The sequence below is a fragment of the Medicago sativa genome, chromosome 7 (assembly GCF_051527215.1).
Source record: "Medicago sativa cultivar Bolivia chromosome 7, Bolivia_mono, whole genome shotgun sequence".
Taxonomy (NCBI): domain Eukaryota; kingdom Viridiplantae; phylum Streptophyta; class Magnoliopsida; order Fabales; family Fabaceae; genus Medicago; species Medicago sativa.
Genome location: NC_140755.1, coordinates 82,917,583 through 82,940,711, shown reverse-complemented (window position 1 = coordinate 82,940,711; position 23,129 = coordinate 82,917,583). Strand labels below are relative to the sequence as shown.

Here is a 23,129-nt window from a genome sequence, read left to right as displayed (position 1 = left end):
ATTTGATAATGTAAGTAATTTTGATCCAACAATGAGGATTTCTTTTCGGTTCACAAAGAACAAGCACCTTCTCATAGGGTATAGGGACATGTCGTTTGAGGAATCTAGAAAGCTGGAATATTTGGGCATGTGTGTATCGGTTCAGTGATTCATGTAAACATTTTGAAAGAGCTTTTACAAATAAAAAATACAACTGATTATTCCTTAAAAATAAGAAGAAAAAAAATACAATATGATAAATAAATACTAAATATGTAAACCGATAGCTATGCCCAAGATGGGAAATAAATAAAAACGGTGAAATGGACAGAGAAAGTGCTGCTTCATGGTTCACATTGCTATCAGATCCTTAACTGTAGCCAAGTTCCCTACATAGTTTTTGAGGAAAAGTTCCCTATATTGTTCAGTACTACAGCAGAAAGTGAACCAAGTGCCACTCTATTTTCTGTACACTTAATATCCAAGAGGATCACCATGTTTGTAAGATAAAGTTAAATAATTTTTCAGTTGCCAACAAAGACGGTCTACAGCAACAGCAAAACTTCCTTTGTAATAAAAAAGCTTGGTTTGCATTTTCAACCTCTCTTGCTAACAATTTGGTTTGAATTCTAGATTCCTATGCAAACTAGTTTTACATCTCAGCATGTTGCTACACAAACCAAGGAGAATGTACATACGTAGCCACGGTCTAGGTCTAGGTCTATTGGGGAGTTCTCTCCTGGTCATTGAATGAAGAAAGCATCATTGGCCATCTGTACTTATGCATGCAATCAAGAAATAAGCAACAGAGAATCACGTGGCTTTTAAAGCACAATATGGAAAGCATCCTTTTTATGTCCATAGATTTAAGTTGCCTTGGCAGCAGCAGGGTTCCGGCCAAACTGAATTATCACTGGCTTCCCTTTGAATACATATCCATTAACTAGATTCTGCAACCAATGTTCATATGCAACACGGAAGAAAATAAATAGATTAATTGAGCTCATAAAAGTCAAGATGAATAATAAAATAATAAGCATTTCAAACTGTGAATGATGATGTTCGTTACGATCTCCAAAATACCATGACTACTGATTTTTTTATTTAGCAATTTTGCAAGATTTTATGCCAACAGAAGAAAATAGACTGATACGATTCAAGGACGAAAAAAAACTTCAAACACGATCACCTCCAATAAAACATTTTTTTTAACAAACAATTAAAAAGAGAGAAAAAGAAACCAATGTACTGGTAGAAACATACCAGAGCTTGATGAGCCAGTTCTGTGGAGGGGAATGTTAAAAAAGCTTGACCCTTCATCCTTCCTTCCTGAAATTCAAAATTAGTTATTAATTCTGGGCTCACAAATGCTGTTACAAGATTTTCATGGGACATTCATAACAGAAAGAGCGAAAATTGAACATGGATATCTCACCTGCATCAGTTTGACTTGAAGACCAGACTTAGCAGCATCAGTACTTCCAAAGAAGGACCCTGAAGAAACAAAAGAAATCTCAGATAAGCTGTGGAATTAACACTCAGACAATAACTATATACCAAGGAATCTGAAAGCATCTGCATTTTTATTAGGTTACTGAATTATATTCAATTTTTGGATGGGAAAGCATTTGAATTGAAAAAGAAAAGTATTAAACATTGCCTGCTTGGTAAAAGTCTTGAAAACTTACCAAATAAAAGATAGAAATCATCAGCAACCACATCTTTGGCCAAATTCTTAATATACAACACAGAAGCAGGATTTCCCGGTGTATAGTTCTGCACAATCCATGAGTTCAAAAACGTAAAACTCATAAACATACATTTGTACACCATGAAAGTTCTCACAAATCTAACATTTTGCACACTATTAGAGCATGCATAATTCTAAAGTATTAGTCCTTATCAGGAACATATATAATGCATCACTTGCATTTGAATATTAGTAGTCACAAAGTTCCATTGGATCAATCACTTAATTAACAAGAATTCAGTAGTCAAAACCCTGATGAAAAACAATAAGAATGGGAGGCAGTGCAATGAAAGGCTAAATTGCCAGGAGCAAGAGTTCCACCAATGAAACTAAAGTTTATTTTCCAAGAAAAACTCAAAGGGAGTTTCTAAAGATCAAGACTCGGAAATACAAGGCTAATTCTAAATTTAATTCAAGGTGTGTAAGATACTAAGCTCACAAACTGGTTTCCATTATATAGACATGATAGTCTGTGAGAGTAGATAAAATGTAAATTGCGTAGTATTTTTCCTCCACTGAAAAATGCTAGTGCAGACTGGTAAAAGTCATCAGTTTCAATACATGCTTTAAACTAAGCATCTTAAGGAAATTAATACAATCAGATAATTATGTATTCTACAAGAAGTTTAGGTTTCCAGCTTATATCTACCAAATTTTTTGTCTTCAATTAGACTGAGATAAGATCCCATACCTTAAACTTCGGAAGAGACAAGATCTCCTCCGGAGGCAACTTTCCTCTCTCTAGTTCATCAGGAGTCAAAAATTTATTCGGATCTAGAGTATCTTTTTCTGGCTCTTGTAACTCTATTCCTGTGGCATTATCCTTATGTTCATTCAGGGTTGCTTTGGGAGCAATATTGATCTGCAAAATTATAAGTAAAAACAAAATTAACAGCGAGAAACAATGTTAATATGCTCCTGCAAACAATCTCGAGAAAAGAACATACCTTTAAGACGGGGTTCTTTTTTATCATCGGGATTTCTTTCGGGATCAAGGCGGCAGGTTTTACTCCAACAGACTCATGAGCCACATCTTTATCAATAGCAGGGCCAACAATAGCCCCATGCCTGGCACGCTTTCGTCCATGATTTCCTGTTCTTGCTCCACCCTCCTAAAACGCTTTTATTACTTTCCTTTGATGATCAAATTTCACTAAAAACAGGAAGAAGAAAAAAATCTCCTATACGGACCATATTCTTATAGTTTGATATTCATTTGCAAAATAATTTTTATGTTTCAAAAAGAATTTTCTTATATTGAACAACATGAAGGTGAGCTTAAGCGTAGTGTGTAGTGATAAAAATGTATTTTCCATGAAACATAACACTAAAGTAAGCTCCGTTTGATCGCTAGCAAGCAGTGATATGTTACCTCATCTGAAGATTCCATTTCTGATTCATCACTTGACATATTTGCAGAGCGAGGCATTGCAGTTACAGAATGAGGAGGAGGCACAGGTGGGGGTGGGGCTGGCACCTCTGGAGGTAATGGTGGCGTGGGTAGTGCCATACGAAAGGGAGCCGGAATGTTCATTTTGTTCATCAAGTGTAGAACCTATATTAGAGATGTTCAATGACGGGTTCAATATAAAATGAGCACACAGAAAACGCTACAGACCTACAGGTGTTTGCCAAAGAAACTAATCAATCCTTGAAGTTTCATTTAATACTAGACCAACCTGAGTGTAAAAGCGAGGAACAGCAATTAGAGCATTCACGATGTTGGTCAGTATATTGCCATCTGGTGGAGGATAAGCATACCTGATAAACAATCACCGTTAGGCTTATGGAAAAAAAAACAAAATGATTCTACACTTAAAAATCATATTTTAAAACTAATCATTGTGTATAATACTGTCTATGATTGATAACAGGATACATGGTAGTATTAGTAAACATGATAAATGCTTGCAATACATTCACAATTTTACAAGGATCCCACCAAAAAGAGAGTGAGCACTGGTTTATTTCGGGACTCGCGTGAAATTCACCGAATCAAAGAGAAACTGTTGAAAAAGTGTGTTGCTAAAGTAATTCTAGTAAGAACATTTAACAATCACATAACTAACAAGACTTGACAGAACCTGAGCTGTATCTGTCAGCTAAACTAGAAGCTTGACAGCTAAGCTAAGAAAGCTGACTCAAGTCAAGCCTCAATTACTTACAGGCATTATACTTCCTCCGTCCCACAATGAGTGATCCAATTGATTGTTTCACATATGCCAATGCACAATTTTGACCAATTATCTATTAGTAATAATTATAAAAAGTTGATATTTTGAAAATACTCATAGAGACAAATCCGACAATATCTTATATGATACCATTTGTCTTTATATATTAGTAGAAGAATATGATCAAAGTATGCTATGTGAATAGTGCACATAGTCAAACTGGGTCACTTATTGTGGGACGGAGAGAGTGTGATATACACTCATATATTGCAAAATGACAACAAGAGCAAACAACTGAAAAGTGACAATTAGAAGCATACTCAAGATGAGGAGGAAATGGATAATCAACACCAATTCTGCGGGCAATTGGCTCGGGAATAGGGAAGCCACCTGATTTTGCTTCTCCATCAATAGGTTTGATAACATCTTCACTCTTCACTGCTGATGTTTTAGAGTCTTTTCCCAGCTGAGCTCCACTGGTTTTTCCCCCATTCTCATTTGGCTTACTAGCTCTCTCCGCTGACAAGACTTTACCAAGAAATTTCAACCTGATTAACCCCAAGGAAACAAAGATACAATCAAAAAAATGGACTTATTTTTGACTCACAATTTCTTTATATGAATTTTGTTTATAATGTTATTAAATCTGTAAATAAATAAAAAGTATATCATGATATCAAAATATGTTTCTGTGAACCAACGGAATCCCTTCGATTATGCTATCAATTTATTTGAACGTAAGAAATTTGAGAAAGTAAGCAAACTATTCAAAAAGAATACCCATTTAGTTGACGTTGTGCTTGAGATGCCAGCATATCATTTTTGAAATCCACAAAAGCACAATTTCTCAACCTGCATTATATCAACCAATTATGACCTGTGTGCATTGTTTGACAGTATTCATGAACACAAATGAATTGGAAGAAACAATATAAATCGGTCAAATGGAAATTAAAATTTCCACCACATCAAGTTAAGAACATTTATGACTGACTTGGAGGAACCACCAAGGATAAAATCAAGGTTTAAGTAGAATTGTCTAGGTTAGCTATGTGCGAGATCGTATTTAAGTTAAAATTCTAGAAAGCCGATGCTAACAGTAATGAACATAGATAGACAAAATACAAGCCATCATCTCACAAAGAAACTATAAACCTGGTATGAGTGAATGATTCTAATTATATAGAACAATCAAATATGATGGAAGTGAGTTCAAGTCATTTCAAAAGAAAAAAGAAGTGCAACTGGACCCAACAATCAAAGGCTAAAATTGTATTGATGGATTAGGGGCATGTTGTCATGGAACGCAAAACTGGAACCAAATTCAATTGAACGGTAGATCCATACAAACTTGTATCCAATATGTAGAAGAATTATTAGTTTACTGCTCCAATATAAAATCAAACTAGATCAATGGATGCAATCACAGAAATGAACTGAACAATTACAGCCTGATTGGATAAGATTGATTTCAACACAAGCCGTATACCTGAATACTCTAAAAAAGGAAAAGTATCGGTTCGTACCAATATCCGAAATCGACATTCCTTGGTTACTTCCCGATACATGTCCCAAAAGTATCAAAATATTTATTTTATGGATACCCCTCGGATACTTCCCGATGCTCCTCAAATCGTGGTTATCAATATCTTGCAATACATGTGAGTCATATTTTGATTAAATAGAAAACTAAATCCAATCAATATGAATCCATGTGTGTATCTATTTTGATAATGAATCCAATCTTGAAACTCAACTCATTGTGATAAATCTGGATTCAATACAACCTGAACTTCGTGTATTCAACCACTTATGTCCTCGACTTTGTATAGCTAGCCAATTTCTTTTGTCGTTTGATTTATGACTTGAATTATTTCGAGGTTCATATATGATATATCAACTTATATATTAGTTATGTAACTTGTTTTTACTTTAAAATGTCATAATTTTATTGATTTACTAATCTGTATCTTTAAATGCATAATAAGATACAATTCACGATTAAAAAAATCGGTCTTCCAATTCACAATTTGAATCTTGATTTGATAACCTTGCCTTAGAAACACTTCTATCTACCAGAAACAGGGAATTGTAGGGATAATAATCGGTGTTGTCAAATAGCAGCTATACCATATCTGTATTTGAGCAAACCGCTATTATTCCGTGATAAGCTATTCAGCACAAAGTGTTACCAAATAGTGGCGCTTAGCACAGTAGCATAGCAGAATTTGAACAAACCGCTATTTTCCGCGATCTCCAATTGACAACACTGATAATAAAAGGTTCATGAGAGAACTAGAGGAAGATCCGACCGTCTAAAATTTAAATTTTGGGGAGAAAATAAGTATACAAAAAGTTTTTTTGTTATAGGCAAGAGGGAATTGTTAGCAATCTGGTGGATCGAACCTAGGACCTCCTACAAAATCCTCCTCCAGTATTTCAAGGACCCATACCACTGGGCTACACTTTCGGGGACCAATTTTGTACTTTTTCTTTTATAGTCTATAATTTTTCAAATTCTAAACTCCTATAAAATTCAATTAGTTCTTTCATCTTTGATCATTCAACCACACAAAAAAGGTAAATAATTTACATATCAAGAACAAAAATTGTATCTTCCGATGTTAAAGACTACTTCGAACTAAGGTTCCCTCAATTCAAAATCCGAAGAACGATATACCACACACACACACACACATATATATATATAATCCTCCCTTTCATGTTGTCATTTACCCAAATCTAGATGATTCTAACAACACACTCTTCTCAAGACACTGCTTCAAATTAGTTAAAATTCAAATTACCTAACACATTACTGGTACAACAGAACAAGAACAATAAAAATCTCTATGTAGCATCGGCACTTCATATTAAACGCATGTGAGGTGCCTCGTGTGGTTACATTCAATTGCTTCCATCATCATAAATTATTATCAATGTCCTTATTTCATACATGATGAACACAAATGAAGTGGAACAAATATGAATAATACCTTCCACCGGAGCAAGGGCGAACAGAGGAAGCACCGTAATGAGACAAGAGTCGAGAAAGAGTTTCATGAGGAATAGCGTCTGGAAGGTGTTTGATTAAAAGCGTGGCCGGTGATTCCACAGTGCAAGGGTTTGGCTCTCTGGTGCATTGAAATCCGAATTGAAGCAAAGGATTGGAAGCCATGAAATGAAAAATAAACTGGAGAAGCAGCTTCAAAAGTCGGTGAAGTGGCCGATGTTGTCTCTATGGCGGACACGGTAAGAAGAAGGAACGAAAACAGTTTCTGTCTTTCTTTTTGTTTTTTAATTTTTTTAAAATAAAGTAAAATGAGTTGGCATGTTTTTATTGGCTGTGCCCAAATGTTAGGTGTTGGATATGTAACCCAACAAGAGTTTCTCGATGGAAACGGACGGAGCACAGTATTTTGCTATAATTTTTTAAAATAAAAATAAAATAAAATAATTTTATTTTTTAAGGAAATAAAACACAATGATTTTTGTTTTACTGAGAAATAAAAACAATGATGCTACGAGTCACTGTACAAAGTCTAATACTAATGTCATGAAGATACTTGTTAACAAGTTTAATGAATAAATTTTATCATAATAATTATACATTTGTTAAATTAAAACTTTGAAAATTAACTTTTACTTCGTGAAACTCATCAACTCTTAGGGCATTTGCTAGTTTAAAACTAATAAAACATAGATATTGTCTTACATCTCACGCCCATATTCATATGTTCGCATGTTGCACATGATGGTCGAGGACTAACAAGACTAATAGGCCACCGTGATTTGAATATAAAGCGGGTGTCTCCTCCTCATCATCTTGAAACTCGTCATCATCAGCATTCTGAGCTTTCTCACGCTCCTTTACATCCTCCTAATGTTGGAGCTCATACTCTAGCACCTGAGTCAGGACCCCACTTATGCCCTTGCCCCATCTCACTCACCCTTCCACAACTGCATGCTCTCCCTTCTTTCGCATAGCCGATGTAGTCATGGTAGGCATGTTGCCTATAACATGTTCATATTATATATCCAAAACTTGTCAACATGCTAATGATCATACTGTGTAAAGGCTTGTGAACAATGGAGGTTTATGTAGTTTCATATTTATATAATTGGAACTAGTCAAATACATGATTTTTCTATGGTCCTCAATGCACAAAACTCCTATAAATCAAGGTGTTTACGTCACTTGCACTCTACACCGCATAATTATAAACACTTATCCAATAGAAAGGAACACTGAGTTACCTGCAATTTACCGCAACAAAGGAAACCTAATCTGTTTAGAATTTGTGTTAATGTTACACTCTATGATGTGAAGGCTCAATTGAACCAAATTAATGGTCATCTTAACCATGAAGGTACAATAAAGTGGTCAATGTCGAGTATAAGTGTTCGTCGATCAATTCAGATGGACGCACTCGATTCACTTATATGAACCTTTAGAATGACGACGACGTGAGAACCATGTTCTCTATATATGACCAATATAGTTTAAATAGACCAGTTGAGTTAGACGCTTCCTTGGTGATATATGTTAATGTCATTCGTGAAAGTTTGATTTGGCCTATCATACCAAGAAACCAAGGCGTGCATAAACATACATGAAGAAGAAATAGTTTGGCTCATCCATGATCTTGCTTGTGTTAAACTATGTTGTTGCAATTATTATTCTTGTTGTATTATATTGTTGAATAATGTTGTTGAAATTGTTTTGGTTAAATTATGTCTTTGTTGTTGTTGGGTTGAAAAATATGAATTTTATGTTTTTGACGCTTAAAAATTTATACTATTTAATTGATGTTTTATTAAAAAAAACTCTAATTATTTTTTGCTGATATTGTTATAATATTTTACACATTTCTTCACAATTTAATTAAAAAATATAAAAAGATTATACATGAATTGACTTAAATGTAGAAATCGAAAATTGTGAGTGAAAATTTTTGAAGACTAAAAATCAATGTTTTTTAAAAGGATTAAAATGAAAAATCCGCCTTTTATTTTGTCTTTCTTCAATGGGCCAAGATGTTATTCTGATTCTTGGCTACTAATTGGGCCGTTCATATTTTTTTCTTCTGAAAAACTTACTTTGGAAATGCATGTAAGAGGTGGAAAAAGAAGTGACTATTACTTTTTCCACCCTATCAATTTCTCGCACGCCCTATTTTTTTTCTTTCAAAAATGTCCTTGAGATTTTCGGATTTTAAAATTTGAACTGGTGTTTTCCTTTGTTATAGGGTGAAAAAAATGAGTTTTCACCAATTCGGATTTTATAATCTGAAAAAAATTCTAAAATCTCAAAAAATAGGGCGCGTTACTTGTTTTTTTTTCGGATTATAGATTTTGAACACCCCTTAAACACCCATTTTCAATGGAAAAACAACTCGGATTATATAATCCGAACTGTGTCAGTACAAATTATGAACATGTTTGTAACATGTACCGTCATTTTAAGGACAATATTAATCTTCCTAACTCTCATCCTTCTGTTTTAGGTTATTGTTAGCTGTTCTTAGTCAAAAATCCAGTTTTCGGGCTACTTGATCAAATTGCTCCGAAACTTCCCCAAAAAATCAGAAAAAATCAAGGATCAAGACTCCCGTACGTAGAAGGGACTTCTTATGGGACTCCGACCCTCAAAATCCAAAATTCCATCGTTTAAACCTATTTTTAATTTTTTTAAAATTTTTCATATTCTCAAAAAAATCCGAAAAAATTTGCATTATTTTTATTTGACTTTTAGAATTTTTTGGTGGTATTTTTATGATTTTATTTGACAGGTTTTTAGCATTTTTTCACTTTGCTTTTTGGTTGTTTTTAAAAGCAAAATTCAAAACTGCTGAAATGAGAGAGATTCTGATTGCTGATTATACATAACCATATTTTGGATTATAAAATCCGAATTCACTTTGGATATTTTCGGATTTTATAATCCAGAAACCCGGGAGCATTTTTGAAAATTTTATAGGGTGCGTAAGAATGTAATAGGATGGGAAAAGTAATAGTCAAAAAAAGTTCGCCGAATTTAACGACATTGCACCCTAACTTTCTTGAATAAATGTTCTAGAATTTTTAGAAGTATATATCCCCACACCATCATAAAAAACTTCGATATTGGAAGCAAACTAGAGGAAAAGCATAAAAGATGCATTGCTACAAAACATTTTCTTTGGTTATAGCATTGCTGCAAAACATGAGACAATAGATACTTTAAAAAATCAGTTTGTAAGTCATTAATTTTTTGTACCAAAAAGAATTGGACTCTATTTGTTGATTATTTTACAAAATGATGGTTCAACACGGAATTTCTTCAGGTTATTCAATCAATTTTATATAGATTGTCAGTCACCTAAAAAGTCCATGAGTTGGTTGGAAATTAGCATGCTTTCATATACGTGATGATATATGATTTTAACTAGAATGCCACATTTTTTCTAGCTTTCACAAAATGTACGTGTTTGAAAAGTGTTCGAGTGCATATGACAGAAGGATCGATGATTTTGTAGCATCGACACTTCTATTCGAAGACGTGTTTGGTGTTTAATACAAATTAATATTCGACACCAACACAATACTAACACACACGTATGATTAAATTTAATTATATCATTTAAAAAAAATACGGTATAGATGTTTTGGTGTTGTATTGAGGTTGTCTAAACTCAAACCAATAATTGATACTCATGTTTAGTCTAAGATTTAGTCCATCAGAGTTAAGACACATGAAGTATTAGGTTTGTGATTTGATTGTTAATCAATAATAATAAAGACAATCATGCAATTTAATATGCTAGTGATTGCCGTGCATGAACTCAAGAAAAATTAACGCTCATAGCAAAATCAGTCAACTTGAATTATTATTACAACATTACTACTTTCGTATACTCATGAACAAAACAATATGAGATGTAGTTTGTAAATAAATACCGGAGTTAAATATGTTTTTATCTCAATAAATATGTGAACTTTTCATTTTAATACCTTTAATTTTTCTTTTTGATTTTTAGTCTCCTAAAAGTTTTTCATCTTTATTTTTGGTCATCCTTTAAAGTAAACTCATATGTAGAATTCATATTTTTGAATAAAATTTTGTACAAAAATTTCTGATATTATAAAAATTTTGTACAAAAATTCATATTTTTAGGGTTAAAAATTCATATTTAATTTATGTTTTGTTAAAAAATTATAATTTTTTTTGGAGAAATTTTTACAATATTTTACATATGAATTTTTTCGTTGGAGAAACCCAACTAGTCCATGAACAACACCGAGGAGAATTGAATCTGAGAATTTAAAAGGAGTATACTCCGTGATTCTAAGCCAACGTCTCCAGACCAACCAAAGTGGACTTCCATTGATATATGAGTGAATTTTTATTTTGATCCCTTATAAAAAAATACGGAATTCAGTTAATCCATGAGAAAAAAAGAAGCAATTTTAAGCAAACGCAAAAACAAACCAAAAACATTATTTTAAGCGATTTTAACTGTCTATCTTTTTTTTCTTTTCACAACTGGTTTTTTGACGTTGTTGAACAAAATGGTAAAACTATGAGGTGCTCCACCTCTCATGTGATTGAATTTTTTGTTTAAATTTAGGAATAATTTGGTCCTCATATTTTGCTTAAATTTTTTAACAAAATACACAATTTTGTTTGATTTTTTTTGGCTTATATTTAAAATCGGAGTAGTACTTTCTTTCTCTTTTTTCTTCTTCTATTGAAGGATCAAAATTCAAAACCACAATTTTTCATCTTCTACCTCCTCATTCTTGATTGTTTTTGTTGGTTTTATAGTGTACTAGATTTCCTACTTGTTTCGTGTGTTATATTTTATTTATACCATAATATTTGAATCTGTAAGTCGTATTTGTTTGATCATTGTGTTTAATATTTATTGATAATATTTGAATTTGTAAGTCGTATTTGTTTGATCATTGTGTTTAATATTTACTGGTAACACTATTTTATAGTTGCATGTACTGTTGTGTTTGGTAGTGTTATGTGTTTTAAATTTGATGGCGTTATGAATGGGGACTACGATGTTTAATTGGTTATGTTCGAAAGTAAAAGTTACTATTGTGTGTTTCCATAATAAAAAAAAATAAAAAAATTAGTCCCTCATAAAATATGAAAAACTCCTAAATTCAAGGAGTTTGGAAGTTTCTCCAATAATTCATAAAATAACTTTTTTTTATCTAGACTTCTTGGGTTTTAAGAATACATCAAACCTGGAGAGATAGGTTCAAAGAATTCTTCAAACTTGAAGAGGTGGAGTCAATAATACTTCGAGGCTAAGGATGTGATTGTAAGAAAACTCTGATTCTAGAGAGGCGACTTCAAACAATACTCAACCCTTTTGATTATGGTGGATCACAAGTTCTTAGAATAAAAGAGACAGAAAAATCTGATTCTAGAGAGGCGACTTCAAACAATACTCGACCCTTTTGATTATGGTGGATCACAAGTTCTTAGAATAAAAGAGACGAACGCTCTATGTGAGGAGGCGTAGCATCTAATTTGGGTTGTAAACTAGTACAAAAAAATATGTTTTATTTTTTAGCTATCTTTATATTGCAATCTACATATATCCATCTGCATATAAAAAAGGTACTCTCATCGAGATAAAGAAAGGTTTGGAAAAGCTTAAAAAGTTAAATTGTGCTTAACACAATTCAAACATCTCTTTCGTATGTCTCCTTGAGCCTTCAAAATGTATTACTTCGAAGATAATTTTTTTTTATTTATTTTTATTCCATAAGATGTTTTGTAGGGGCGTGTTCCGTACTAGGTCAAACCCATTCTCACAAAAGAACATGTTATCATCAAAAGAGCAACTCATTATTGACCACGATACAGACACACCGTAGAGAGAGACCCATGCATGACCGAAGAAAGTTGTCCAATTATGATTTCTATCCAAAAACTAAATAATCTCTTATATTTAAGTTAACTCATGACTTAGGTCCAGGCGCACATTCTCTAAACCTTTAAATCTCACACTCACGACCCATCACTAATTTGACCATTAGAGAAATTGCATGTACACCACCCCATTTGTAGAGCAACCTTTGTATTGGCCACTCATTTGTCTCTCAAGTCATCGATCTAGATCGACATCAGCTCAGAACACTTATTAATATTTGGCCTTTAAAATTTACAAATTTGAAAAACCTGCCATAATTTACATATTGTTTTTGTGTGTGTCTCTCTCTCTATATATATATATATATAGTGATAACACATCTATTGGGCCCAATATTCTAACCATAATGGTCCTAATACTTCTACTCATCATCTTACTGTTTGATTACTTCATCTCTCAGCTAAACTTAATCAACTCCCATGGATTTTCTAATGTTTACCGATAGCAGCTAACTCTTGAGTTTATTTTAGATGTTAACATTCTTTAAATTAATAAACAAGTAATGCAATTTATGTCTATTAACAAGCAACTAAAATATCCATAAAATAAATAAAACAAGCAACTAACATTTTCTTTTTTTAACCCTTCTTTTAAGAGGAAAAGAGTATTCATGATTGCTTTATTCCTTGGTAGTTCCCAAAAGTTATTTTCTCAAACTTTATTTACATTTGTGCACTAGCTACTTTTTCAACCCATGAAAGAATAAACAAAAAATACCAATATCGAGCAACGGTGTATAAGTAGTAAGATGGAAGAAGCTAGTATAAAGAAGTCGTCACTATCATAAAAGTGCGGTTAAGTCCCCCGCAAGCATGAAACCTCAATGATAACTTTGCTTTAAATGGAAATGAATATGCAAACTTTTATACATTTATTCGTTTAATCATTACATTTTTAGGTCCAAAAGCTCCTAAATTTACATCACATGAATATGGCAAAAACCTTTCTTCTCTTCCAATAACCGATTCCCTCCCCCTAGCCCTTATCCCATTCCCCTGCCTGCTCAACCATGCTTGCTATTCACCCCATCATTTTACCTATATAGTCTTTCTAGACTTTGTTGCTTCTAAATACATCTCTCTTATCCCTTATTTGTTCTTCTCACTTTCACGTGTATTTCAATCTTTGATTACATCATATAAGACTCAATCATGCGCTTAAGGAACATGGATTCTCTACGAGATTATGCAATTAGGCAATCGAGAAATTTGAGTTGTGTGATATTAACCAAGTTACATAAATTATGCATAAAAAAATGGATCCAAACATATGAATCGTACAGTCAAGATCAAACGAATCACATTCACAACTCGGTTAAAAAATGGTTAAAAAAAGATCACATCCACAACACCGTGAATGGGTAAATGCACTCAATCGATTTGTGTGCCTAACACATACAAAAATGGAGAAAAAAAGAAGAAGTACAAGGTACATATGATACCTTACCTAAAAACTTAATAACCATACTTATATAAATAAATACTCCATTCAATTTAATCTAAGCAAATATCAACTAATTTTATCATATTTAGTACACTATTTCTAGAAGTTAAACTCTTTAATTATTTTAGACTTAATTTTCCATCTTCTTTTATTTTTATGGAACAAGCTTATATAATGATTTTTTTTATTTTTTATTTTTTTAGCTTATATAATGATATTTGAGAAAACATAATTATATTTTTATTAAATATTAAATTATATTTATTACTATTTTTAATTAGTATTATTTTTGTGGGGTTGTCTATTATGGAACTAGTTCAACAGTGGACCCTTATATTTTTAGTAAATTTTAATAAAATGTTTTTTTGTTCTTCATTTTTTGTGATTATAAATTATTTTTTTACTATAAATGGTAAAGACCTAACTTTGGAACCACTTTTCAGTGGTCCATATTTGGCCCACCCTTTCTTTTCAATTCAAAATGGAAAAAGAAGTAGAGTAACATAGAGGTGTAACTTGAGGAAGGTATATACTATATTGTAAAGGGAAATTATATTTGAAAAATTAAAATTTGATGTAAAATACAATTTCTTTATTTTTTGTATATGTACTTTTTAATTGTGTATCAGTTGTACAAAGTTTTGTACCAAAGAAAAGTAAACATGTACATCTTATTTTGATTTCAAACATGTATCCAAATCACATGTATATACATACATACATACATACATACATACATACATACAGTATAAGATAATACTATATGCATGAAACGTGTGTATATTTTGCACAAATGTCGGGAAAAAAAGGTTAAGTAGAGAAAGCAAAGGATGCCGTTAACAGCTCGAATGACATATATGTTAGTGTACATGTGAATATAGATGACGAGGTTCCTTTGGACAAAAGATTCAAGCAGTAATGAAGAAAAACCTGTAATTGTTGTCACAGAAACAGTGTGTAAGTGTAATTATTATTATTATTATGAGATTCTGGTTTATGTCCTTTAATATTCTGCAAAATGCCCTCACCTCAGGCATCTTCTGCGTAGATTCAGGGAATTGTTCACATGCATGATGTATCATCAACTTGACTAATAAGTGCCTGCTCACAATCTAATTAACTTTAATCATATATTCCAATCTTTATATTTAGTACTCCCCTTTTATACATTATCCAATCTAATCTAATTAACTTTCATGATCAATAGAGGAATACAAATACAATATTTTAAAAATTGATTCACACAATCAAAGAGGAAGGGACTAAACTCCCACAACATGACAAAATAAAGTTTGACTCAGGTAGAAGTCCACATTTAGTGCTGACAATGCACAAATATGATTACCTCTAGTAAAATTTGCTTCACACTTCAATTTGAGTGACTTCAATTCATAGTTAATTCTTTATACTGCTCAAATCAGGATTTACCTACAACATAACTCAAGACCGAATCACAATAGGTGATGGTTCATGGTTCAATAGGTCGAACTCTCTAATTTGGACAATTTTTTAAACACTAGATGTATATTACCAACAAATGTCGGACTAGAGGCTTGCACACAATAAGAATGTGGGCTCAAATTCTAATGTCTATGCGATAAGAATGTGGGTTCAAATTGGTTGATATGTAAACTGTAAGTACATTGTTTTAGCCATGAGATTCTTTGAATACGAACTATTGAAATCCAATTCACCTAATTTTTCCCCTAATTAACATATGTAATTAATATATAACTCACTAATCTGAATACGAACTATTGTTTTTCATTGTTAATAAATTGGTATATACAAATAAATATAATTGTTATAACTATAATACTAGTATATACTTTATACATAGAGCAATGCTATATCTCTAGAAAAATAACATCAAGAATTCTTCAAGAATAAAGAGTAGCCAATCACAATGCACTATTTGCCACAAATCAAGGAGGTGTGACTGAAAAATAGGAATTGGACAAATAAATCACCCAATTAAAATTTGCCAACTGTGTCTTGAAAAATTCTTGATGCTATTTTTCTAGAGAAGTAGCATTTTCCTTATACATATGTTGGATGTATCAGAGGAGCCGACTCGACTAGACTCTCATAACGTGGTAAACCAAAATTTTGAATCCCAATTTAAACAAGTTTCGAAAATGATTACCTCCACTAGATTGGAGAATCGAATTACTACACCAAAGAAGCATATTGTCTATCGTGGTGTGCTTGAAATTCTCAAAGGAAGCCATAGCCGTGCCATGCTGGGAGGCACTAGCTAGGTAACCAAGCTTTAAATACCAAGTTGAAAAATGGAAAAAAATAATGCACTGTTTTCTTGAGAATTAATGCTTCCCACTCTTGATGGGTTGTCACAAAGATTAATATATTCGCCAGCAAAGAATTTACGCTGGAATATATACAAACAAGAACACATGAATAATAAGTACACTGAGGGGTTCATGAAGATCTGTCATGAAGAGAAGTGATGGAATAAAGCAAAAAATAAAAAACAAAATCCAAAGAAATGAATAAAACAAACCCACCAATATAACAAAAGAATATAGAAGATGTACATGATTTTTCAAGTCCTCTCGATAAAATCTATGAATAAATAATAATAATATAAACTAATTAACACTGAAAAGTCTTGGATATCATCATAAATCTATACACTATATGTATATCCAAGAACTTTCCTATGATGCCTAATAATGTTTATAATATAAATATAAATAAATCAGTATTTTTTTTATAATAAAAAACAAACAAAACATATATAATTTGGTATGCAACTACTATATCTATGATGCTTATGATCCCAAGATAAAAAAAGCCATGGATCGCAAACTATATCTTCAATTCCTCTCATCATCTTCTTCAACTTCAATAGTCCCAAAAACTATCCAAATCTGAGAGAGGTGCAACTGATGAAGGACCTTCAAGATCATCATACAATGCCCTATTCCTTTCCATGTCTAGTTTTGATACAGCTGATGATGTGTCATTGCTGAGACCTGTATCTTGTGATTGGTTTGAAGAGAATTGTTCCACCTTGCACTCATTATTCTTAGTTGAACCATAAACACTTGTTGGCATGGAACTTTGCATCCTATTTTGATACATAAAGTAGTTCAAGTTTGGATTTTGGATTCGGATTTGAGGTTGTGAGAGTGTGTTTCCAAGTGGGTTGTTGAGATTTGATTGGTTGGAAATGGAAGTGTAGTTCATCATGGTTGGATTTATCTCATGATGATCATAGTTGATTCTATGGTAATTATCTTCTGGCTTGATGACAAATTGATGTTGATTATTGTTGATGGAGAAGCTTGGAAGATAATATCCATCTGACTGTGATTTTGATGGAATTTGTTGATTGGTGATTCCCTTGAATTCATCATTTGTGTAAGAAGGATCCATGAGAGGTGGAAGTGAAGAATAATCAAGAAGATCATCATGACCAATTGAGTTTATCCTTAAAAGACCAGAAGAAATTTGAGGTTTTTTAACATCTGTGTTCTTGTGAAAAACCCTTGACACAACCCATTCATCCTACACAATAACAAAAAAACAAAACTTTAGTTTCTTGAAAATTGATAACAAAAACCATATAATCATTAAAAGGAACTATATGAAAGAAACTCTCAAACTAACACACAAAAAAAGTAGTCACTTTCTAAAAAGTGGTAAAGGTGCAAATTATGGATTGATGAGAAAATGATCCATGATTGAATTCAATCTCTATAAATCATCAAAGTCATGATAAAAAATTAAAAAAAAGTTTAATCAATTTGCTTTTTATATATGGATTCTCTACGACCGCTTTACAGTGCATCTAACTCTGATGCACTGTAACACAGCCGTCGAGGATCTGAGTTCATTAATCCGTACCTTTTCTTTGTTAGGGAGATTATGAGTTGCAAATTTGCCTTCCAATCTGAATTCATGCATAACCCAATTAGTCTTTTCTCCTTTTGGAGCTCTTCCTTTATAGAACACAAGAGTCTTCTTCATACCAACAAGGTTCTGGATTCCTTTCCCTTTGTGATAAATCTCTTTGTCTTTTCCTGTAGCTTTCCAGTAACCAGATTCAGTTGCTCTATTTGTTCTCATACCTGTTGGATATTTTCTATCTTTCTGACAAAAAAAGTACCATTCTTTCTCTCCCATCTTTGCTTTCTCTGCATTTAATCATTTCATCACATGTTTAACAAAAACATCAATAATTATTCATGACATCATTTAATAATCATTAGATTTTATCAAACAGTTATAATAAAAAAATTTACAAATAAAACAAATCAAAATAATCATAATAATAACAATAATAAAACTTACTTGGTAAATCCCAAGGTTCACACTTGTTCAAATCAGCTTCACCAATAGCAGTTGCACTGAATTTGCTATTTTTAACCTTTTCAGTGAGATAACAAACAATTATCTCAGCATCTGTTGGATGGAATCTGAAACCTGGAGGAAGATCAAGAGTTTGATCTTCACCTTTGTTAACAACAATTGGTTCTTCCATTTTTTTTTTTTTTTACACACAACAAAGGATTTTCAAGATGAAAATCTTTCACAACAAAACAAAAGAAGAGAGTGATGAAGAAGAAGAAATTTAGAACAGAAAGAGATTGATTGATTGATTGATACAAAAGAAGAATAATTAGAGAGTTTTTTTTTTTTTTTGTTGAAGAAAGAAAGAAGAGTTCTAAGAAAGTAGAATCAAGAGAAGATGACGAGTTTATATAGAGGCGCGTATACACAATACACGCTGTAAGATCCGTGGTGTGCAAGGCAACTTACAAAGGAAGCCTACAATTTTATTTTTTTTAATAAACAAATATCTCACTTGTAACGACAAATACTAATTATTCGCCGAGGAAAATTATCAAGGATTTGGATTTGCTGCGGTAATTATATCCCGTTATAATCAATCTTGATCATTGATTCAAGATCAGACGACTTAAATAACATATTTGTTATATTAATATTAACCAATCTTTACCATATGTTTCAATTTGATGGCCGAGATGAATAGTTGCTGCGTATAGTTTCTATAAGGAATCAATTTTCAGTTATCTAAATATTAGCACTTTTGTATTTGTAAAGCTGAATTTAAAAGCGTGATCCGCAATTAAGTTAAAAGAGATCTGAATTACTTTATCCAGAATCACGTGGATTATTATATATTTTCAATTATCTAAATATTAGCGCTTTTGTATTTGTAAAGCTGAATTTGAAAGCGTGATCCGCAATTAAGTTAAAAGAGATCTGAATTATCTTATCCCGAATCACATGGATTATTATATATTTTGTTTTTTTTATAAATTTTTTAATAATTTATATTTGTTTTTGTTTTGATATACGTGTATTCGATTGGTTTATGACGTATGATGTATATGGGTGGTTTCTTGGCTATATCTACCCCTTTGAAAAAGAACGTGATGAGAAAAGAAATGGTAAAAAAGAGGAGCTTTCAAAGCTTTGTGTGGACCCCACTTTCAATAGGCTCCACCCCCTACTTTTTCTTATATTAAAAATAAATTAATGTGTAACAACTTTATCCGCTACTATAGCAGCTTCAACCTAACATTTTCACATTTTTTTCATCACCTGTTTCTCTCATGATATTCATTCACCACCATCTCTCAAAAGGGTCTCTATTCAAATACTTTGAAAATTGGTAGAAGAAAATGATTAAATTAATGAATTCATATTCATCCTCTAGGTTTTTTCTAGTCCGTATAGTACTAATTAATGCATGTGTGTCAATGAGATATAGTTGATGTTGCTAATTTTGCTACTATTACTACTATGGAGTCATATAGTTGAATTTGATTTTTGTGTACAAATACCAGCAGCTTTATAGGTGGGTGGTGGTTGTTTCAGTTGGTGGCTAGCTTGGCTAGCTCAGCTGCTTCATATATCATATAATCATATATACAATATAAATATATATATTTGCTATCTAACCTCATTGAAAAATTATGCCTATGATGATATCTAGCTAATGCCTTCGAATATTTTAAAATAACATATTTAAAATGGAGTTTATATTATATGTGGCAATAATTCCCAGCACAAATGGAGATAGAAAAAAAGTGCTTGTTGGGGAGAATCCAGGCTTTCACACATATAGTCAAGAGAAGATGCAGTAAGTAATAAAGGATACTATTGTGAATCATCCAAGAACTTTATTTGCATTCTTCCATTTTAAGCCGGCAATGATGTGCCGGATAGCTCCTTAGTATTTTTTTTGGTTGGTGGCCGGGATTAAACCCAATTTGCATATTTTATGCATTGTCCATACTAACTGATCTAAGGTCACGAGGACATATTTATTGGAAGGGTAAAGAATTATACATATAAATTTAATCATATTTTATTTATGCAATTATTTTTAAAATAATATTTTAACAAATAGTTGACAAAAAAAAATAAAATATTATTATATTTTTAAATAACTGCATAAATATTATGCAATAAAGTAGTATGACTAAATTTTTGTGTTAAAAATGTTAACATTATAAAATTCTTCCTCTCAGAAAACATTATTAAATTCCCTAATTATTAAAGCCTTATATGTCTTCTGGGAAAATGATTAACTATATGTTAAACTAATTTGTTTTTGTACAATACCTAAAGTTGATTTGCTATTCATTAGTTCTTTTAATATCTCAAATATTAGTACAAAAACTAAATCACAATTACCTTGTTTTATTACATAAACTCATAGTAATTAATAATCAGTTGATCATTTAATATTTTTTATATACAAAAAAGTATTTGCATCTTCAGATTTCTTTTATGAGAATTTGTTCCATGGAAATAAAGATGTTGTTGAAAAAGTTTCTGTGAGCATAACTCAGTTGATAGAGACATTGCGATATAGAATGAAATTAACTCAGTTGAAAAAGTTTCTTCACTTATTTGCTTTAAGTAGTGAATTTATTGCCACTAGGTTACTTGACAAAAAAGCATTATTTTAAAAAAATACAATTCAATTAACTTTTGGTTAGGAATGTCGTTGAATAGAATGAAATTGATTAAGTTTATTATGGATGTATTTAACGAATAATAAAGTCTTTAGAAATAATCCATTTGGGTTGGCATGACAATATTTGTTTGGATCTTAGAGTGTGCTCTTTTCAATGTCTCAGACTTGATTTCTCTAGAATCAATTTCGACATACTAGTTCATACATAGCTTTGTACTGAATTTAAATAGGCCCCTCACAAGTGGACTGTGAGATTAGACCGCTCAGATCAGTTGGTCATTAGGTTGGATACTGAGTATTCAAAAATAACATATGGTTCGTAAAATAGTTAGTCTGTTTAATGGAACATTAAGTTAGGCTTAATGATGAGACCCCATTAAACATAAGGAAGTTATTCATAAAATATTTGTAATCAAATTTTACTGTCAAATATGACATCAATAACACATAGAGAGTAATATGTGAGTAAACTAATGATCACATCTCACGGATTATGCATGAGATATCAAATTTTCACATACGTAAACTAATGGTCATATGACATTCTCATTTACTTGAACAGAGACGATGTGTTGTTAGACACCTATCTTTATTTAGAATATTAACACATGGTTTTTGGGATACTTTTAGATCAAAATTTGCATAATTTTTTGTCATCAACTAGAGAGAGAGGTGGTTTTTGGGATACTTTTAGTTTAGAATTTGCATACTTTTTTTTTCACCTTTTATCTCAATATGATTTCCGCATAGATCTTATTTTTCTTTCGTGTGATTTTTTCGTCAAAGTGCAATATTTTTTTTTGTTAGTCGTCTTGGTGCAACATTTTTGGGTTTACCATCTTAATGTGGTGTTTGTTAAATGTTATTTGATCAACTTTGATAAATTACAAATTCAATCAACGGCTAACCGTTAACGTACATATCTAAAATATGGATATCCCGACCTCTTTGATTTTATCATATTTGTAAATATTTTGTTGTTTTATATATGCTATTAACTTTAACGTTAGTATTTGTTTGTTTGCAAATTCAGCATTTCAATTTTCATGACGTTTTTTTTTTTGAAATAAAAAAAAAATTGTCTGGTTTTCCATAAACTTTACCAATTTCAATGAATATTTTTTTTGGTAAATTTAAAATTAGGACCCTTAATTGAGACCTTCTAGTTTTATTTTTTTTAGGAAGCCTTCTAAATTTATTTGTTGCTTTGTAGTATTTGGCCTCCTTATTTAATTGATTACATTCTACATTAATTGTCTTCCTACGACGTACTATCAGTAAAAAAAAAAAATGTAACCAACTGTATCCCTGTATGAATTTATCAATGAAAATAACTTACCAAAGAGGATGGTATATACATGTGTCAAAAGAAGGTAAATCCTCGAATCATTTCTAATTTGGTTTTAGAAAAGGATTAGAATAGTATTTGCCCATTTGATATCACAACTAGACTTAAAACTACTGTAAAAATAAAATTTGATGGTTATAATATTATATCTGAGAGAATGAATGAATCTGTCTTTCTCTCAAAGTTAAATTAAGTATATGCTTTTTATAATTGTTGAGCACCGATAGCTGATTTTGTTGGTTAGGGAGAAAGCAATATAAGTCAATATCATTGATAAATATTTAATCTCACCACATGTCATGTGTATATGAATAGGATGGACTAGCCACTAATTAAACAAATATGGGGCTGAATATTGACACTGTATCTGCAACTTCCATGAAATTTCTATACCAAATTTGCAATAAGATAAAATGGTCAATTCATTTAGATATATATGATATGGGGCAAAAACTAATATATGCCAATAAATGACTATTTTAGCAAGTGTACCACACTACATCAAGCCGAAATGTACCAT

General features: G+C 31.7%; 2 protein-coding genes and 1 long non-coding RNA gene across 3 annotated transcripts; 1 reads left to right on the top strand and 2 right to left on the bottom strand.

The window, feature by feature from the left end:
- Window positions 1-303: 303 nt before the first annotated feature.
- On the bottom strand, window positions 304-7,173 carry LOC146909310 (RNA-binding (RRM/RBD/RNP motifs) family protein). The gene is made up of 11 exons (XM_085727208.1): window positions 6,900-7,173; window positions 4,684-4,755; window positions 4,224-4,451; window positions 3,409-3,490; window positions 3,102-3,284; window positions 2,677-2,841; window positions 2,421-2,591; window positions 1,668-1,755; window positions 1,415-1,473; window positions 1,243-1,308; window positions 304-929 (listed from the first exon to the last, which is right to left on the bottom strand). Exons 1-11 carry the CDS (start codon window positions 7,079-7,081, stop codon window positions 846-848), a joined length of 1,380 nt encoding a protein of 459 aa, XP_085583334.1. The 5' UTR covers window positions 7,082-7,173; the 3' UTR covers window positions 304-845.
- A 6,354-nt stretch (window positions 7,174-13,527) lies between these two features.
- Window positions 13,528-15,289, top strand: LOC146909309 (uncharacterized). The gene is made up of 2 exons (XR_015018466.1): window positions 13,528-14,267; window positions 14,726-15,289. It is a non-coding gene; the product is annotated as an uncharacterized LOC146909309 (long non-coding RNA).
- Window positions 15,290-16,789: 1,500 nt separating this feature from the next.
- Window positions 16,790-18,974, bottom strand: LOC146909308 (NAC domain-containing protein 87-like). Its single transcript, XM_085727207.1, has 3 exons — window positions 18,600-18,974; window positions 18,153-18,442; window positions 16,790-17,813 (listed from the first exon to the last, which is right to left on the bottom strand). Exons 1-3 carry the CDS (start codon window positions 18,787-18,789, stop codon window positions 17,148-17,150), a joined length of 1,146 nt encoding a protein of 381 aa, XP_085583333.1. The 5' UTR covers window positions 18,790-18,974; the 3' UTR covers window positions 16,790-17,147.
- Between the last annotated feature and the right edge of the window lie 4,155 nt (window positions 18,975-23,129).

What these genes read in the sequence shown, in the direction of transcription:
- LOC146909310 (XM_085727208.1), bottom strand. Translation starts at nt 7,081, where the DNA reads ATGGCTTCCAATCCTTTGCTTCAATTCGGATTTCAATGCACCAGAGAG. An exon ending in AAATGGAATCTTCAGATGAG is followed by an intron (nt 2,842 to 3,101) that starts GTAACATATCAC and finishes AAAGCGTTTTAG; the next exon opens with GAGGGTGGAGCAAGAACAGG. An exon ending in AACTGGCTCATCAAGCTCTG is followed by an intron (nt 930 to 1,242) that starts GTATGTTTCTAC and finishes CATTGGTTGCAG; the next exon opens with AATCTAGTTAATGGATATGT.
- LOC146909308 (XM_085727207.1), bottom strand. Translation starts at nt 18,789, where the DNA reads ATGGAAGAACCAATTGTTGTTAACAAAGGTGAAGATCAAACTCTTGAT. An exon ending in TGAACCTTGGGATTTACCAA is followed by an intron (nt 18,443 to 18,599) that starts GTAAGTTTTATT and finishes GATTAAATGCAG; the next exon opens with AGAAAGCAAAGATGGGAGAG. An exon ending in ATCTCCCTAACAAAGAAAAG is followed by an intron (nt 17,814 to 18,152) that starts GTACGGATTAAT and finishes GTTATTGTGTAG; the next exon opens with GATGAATGGGTTGTGTCAAG.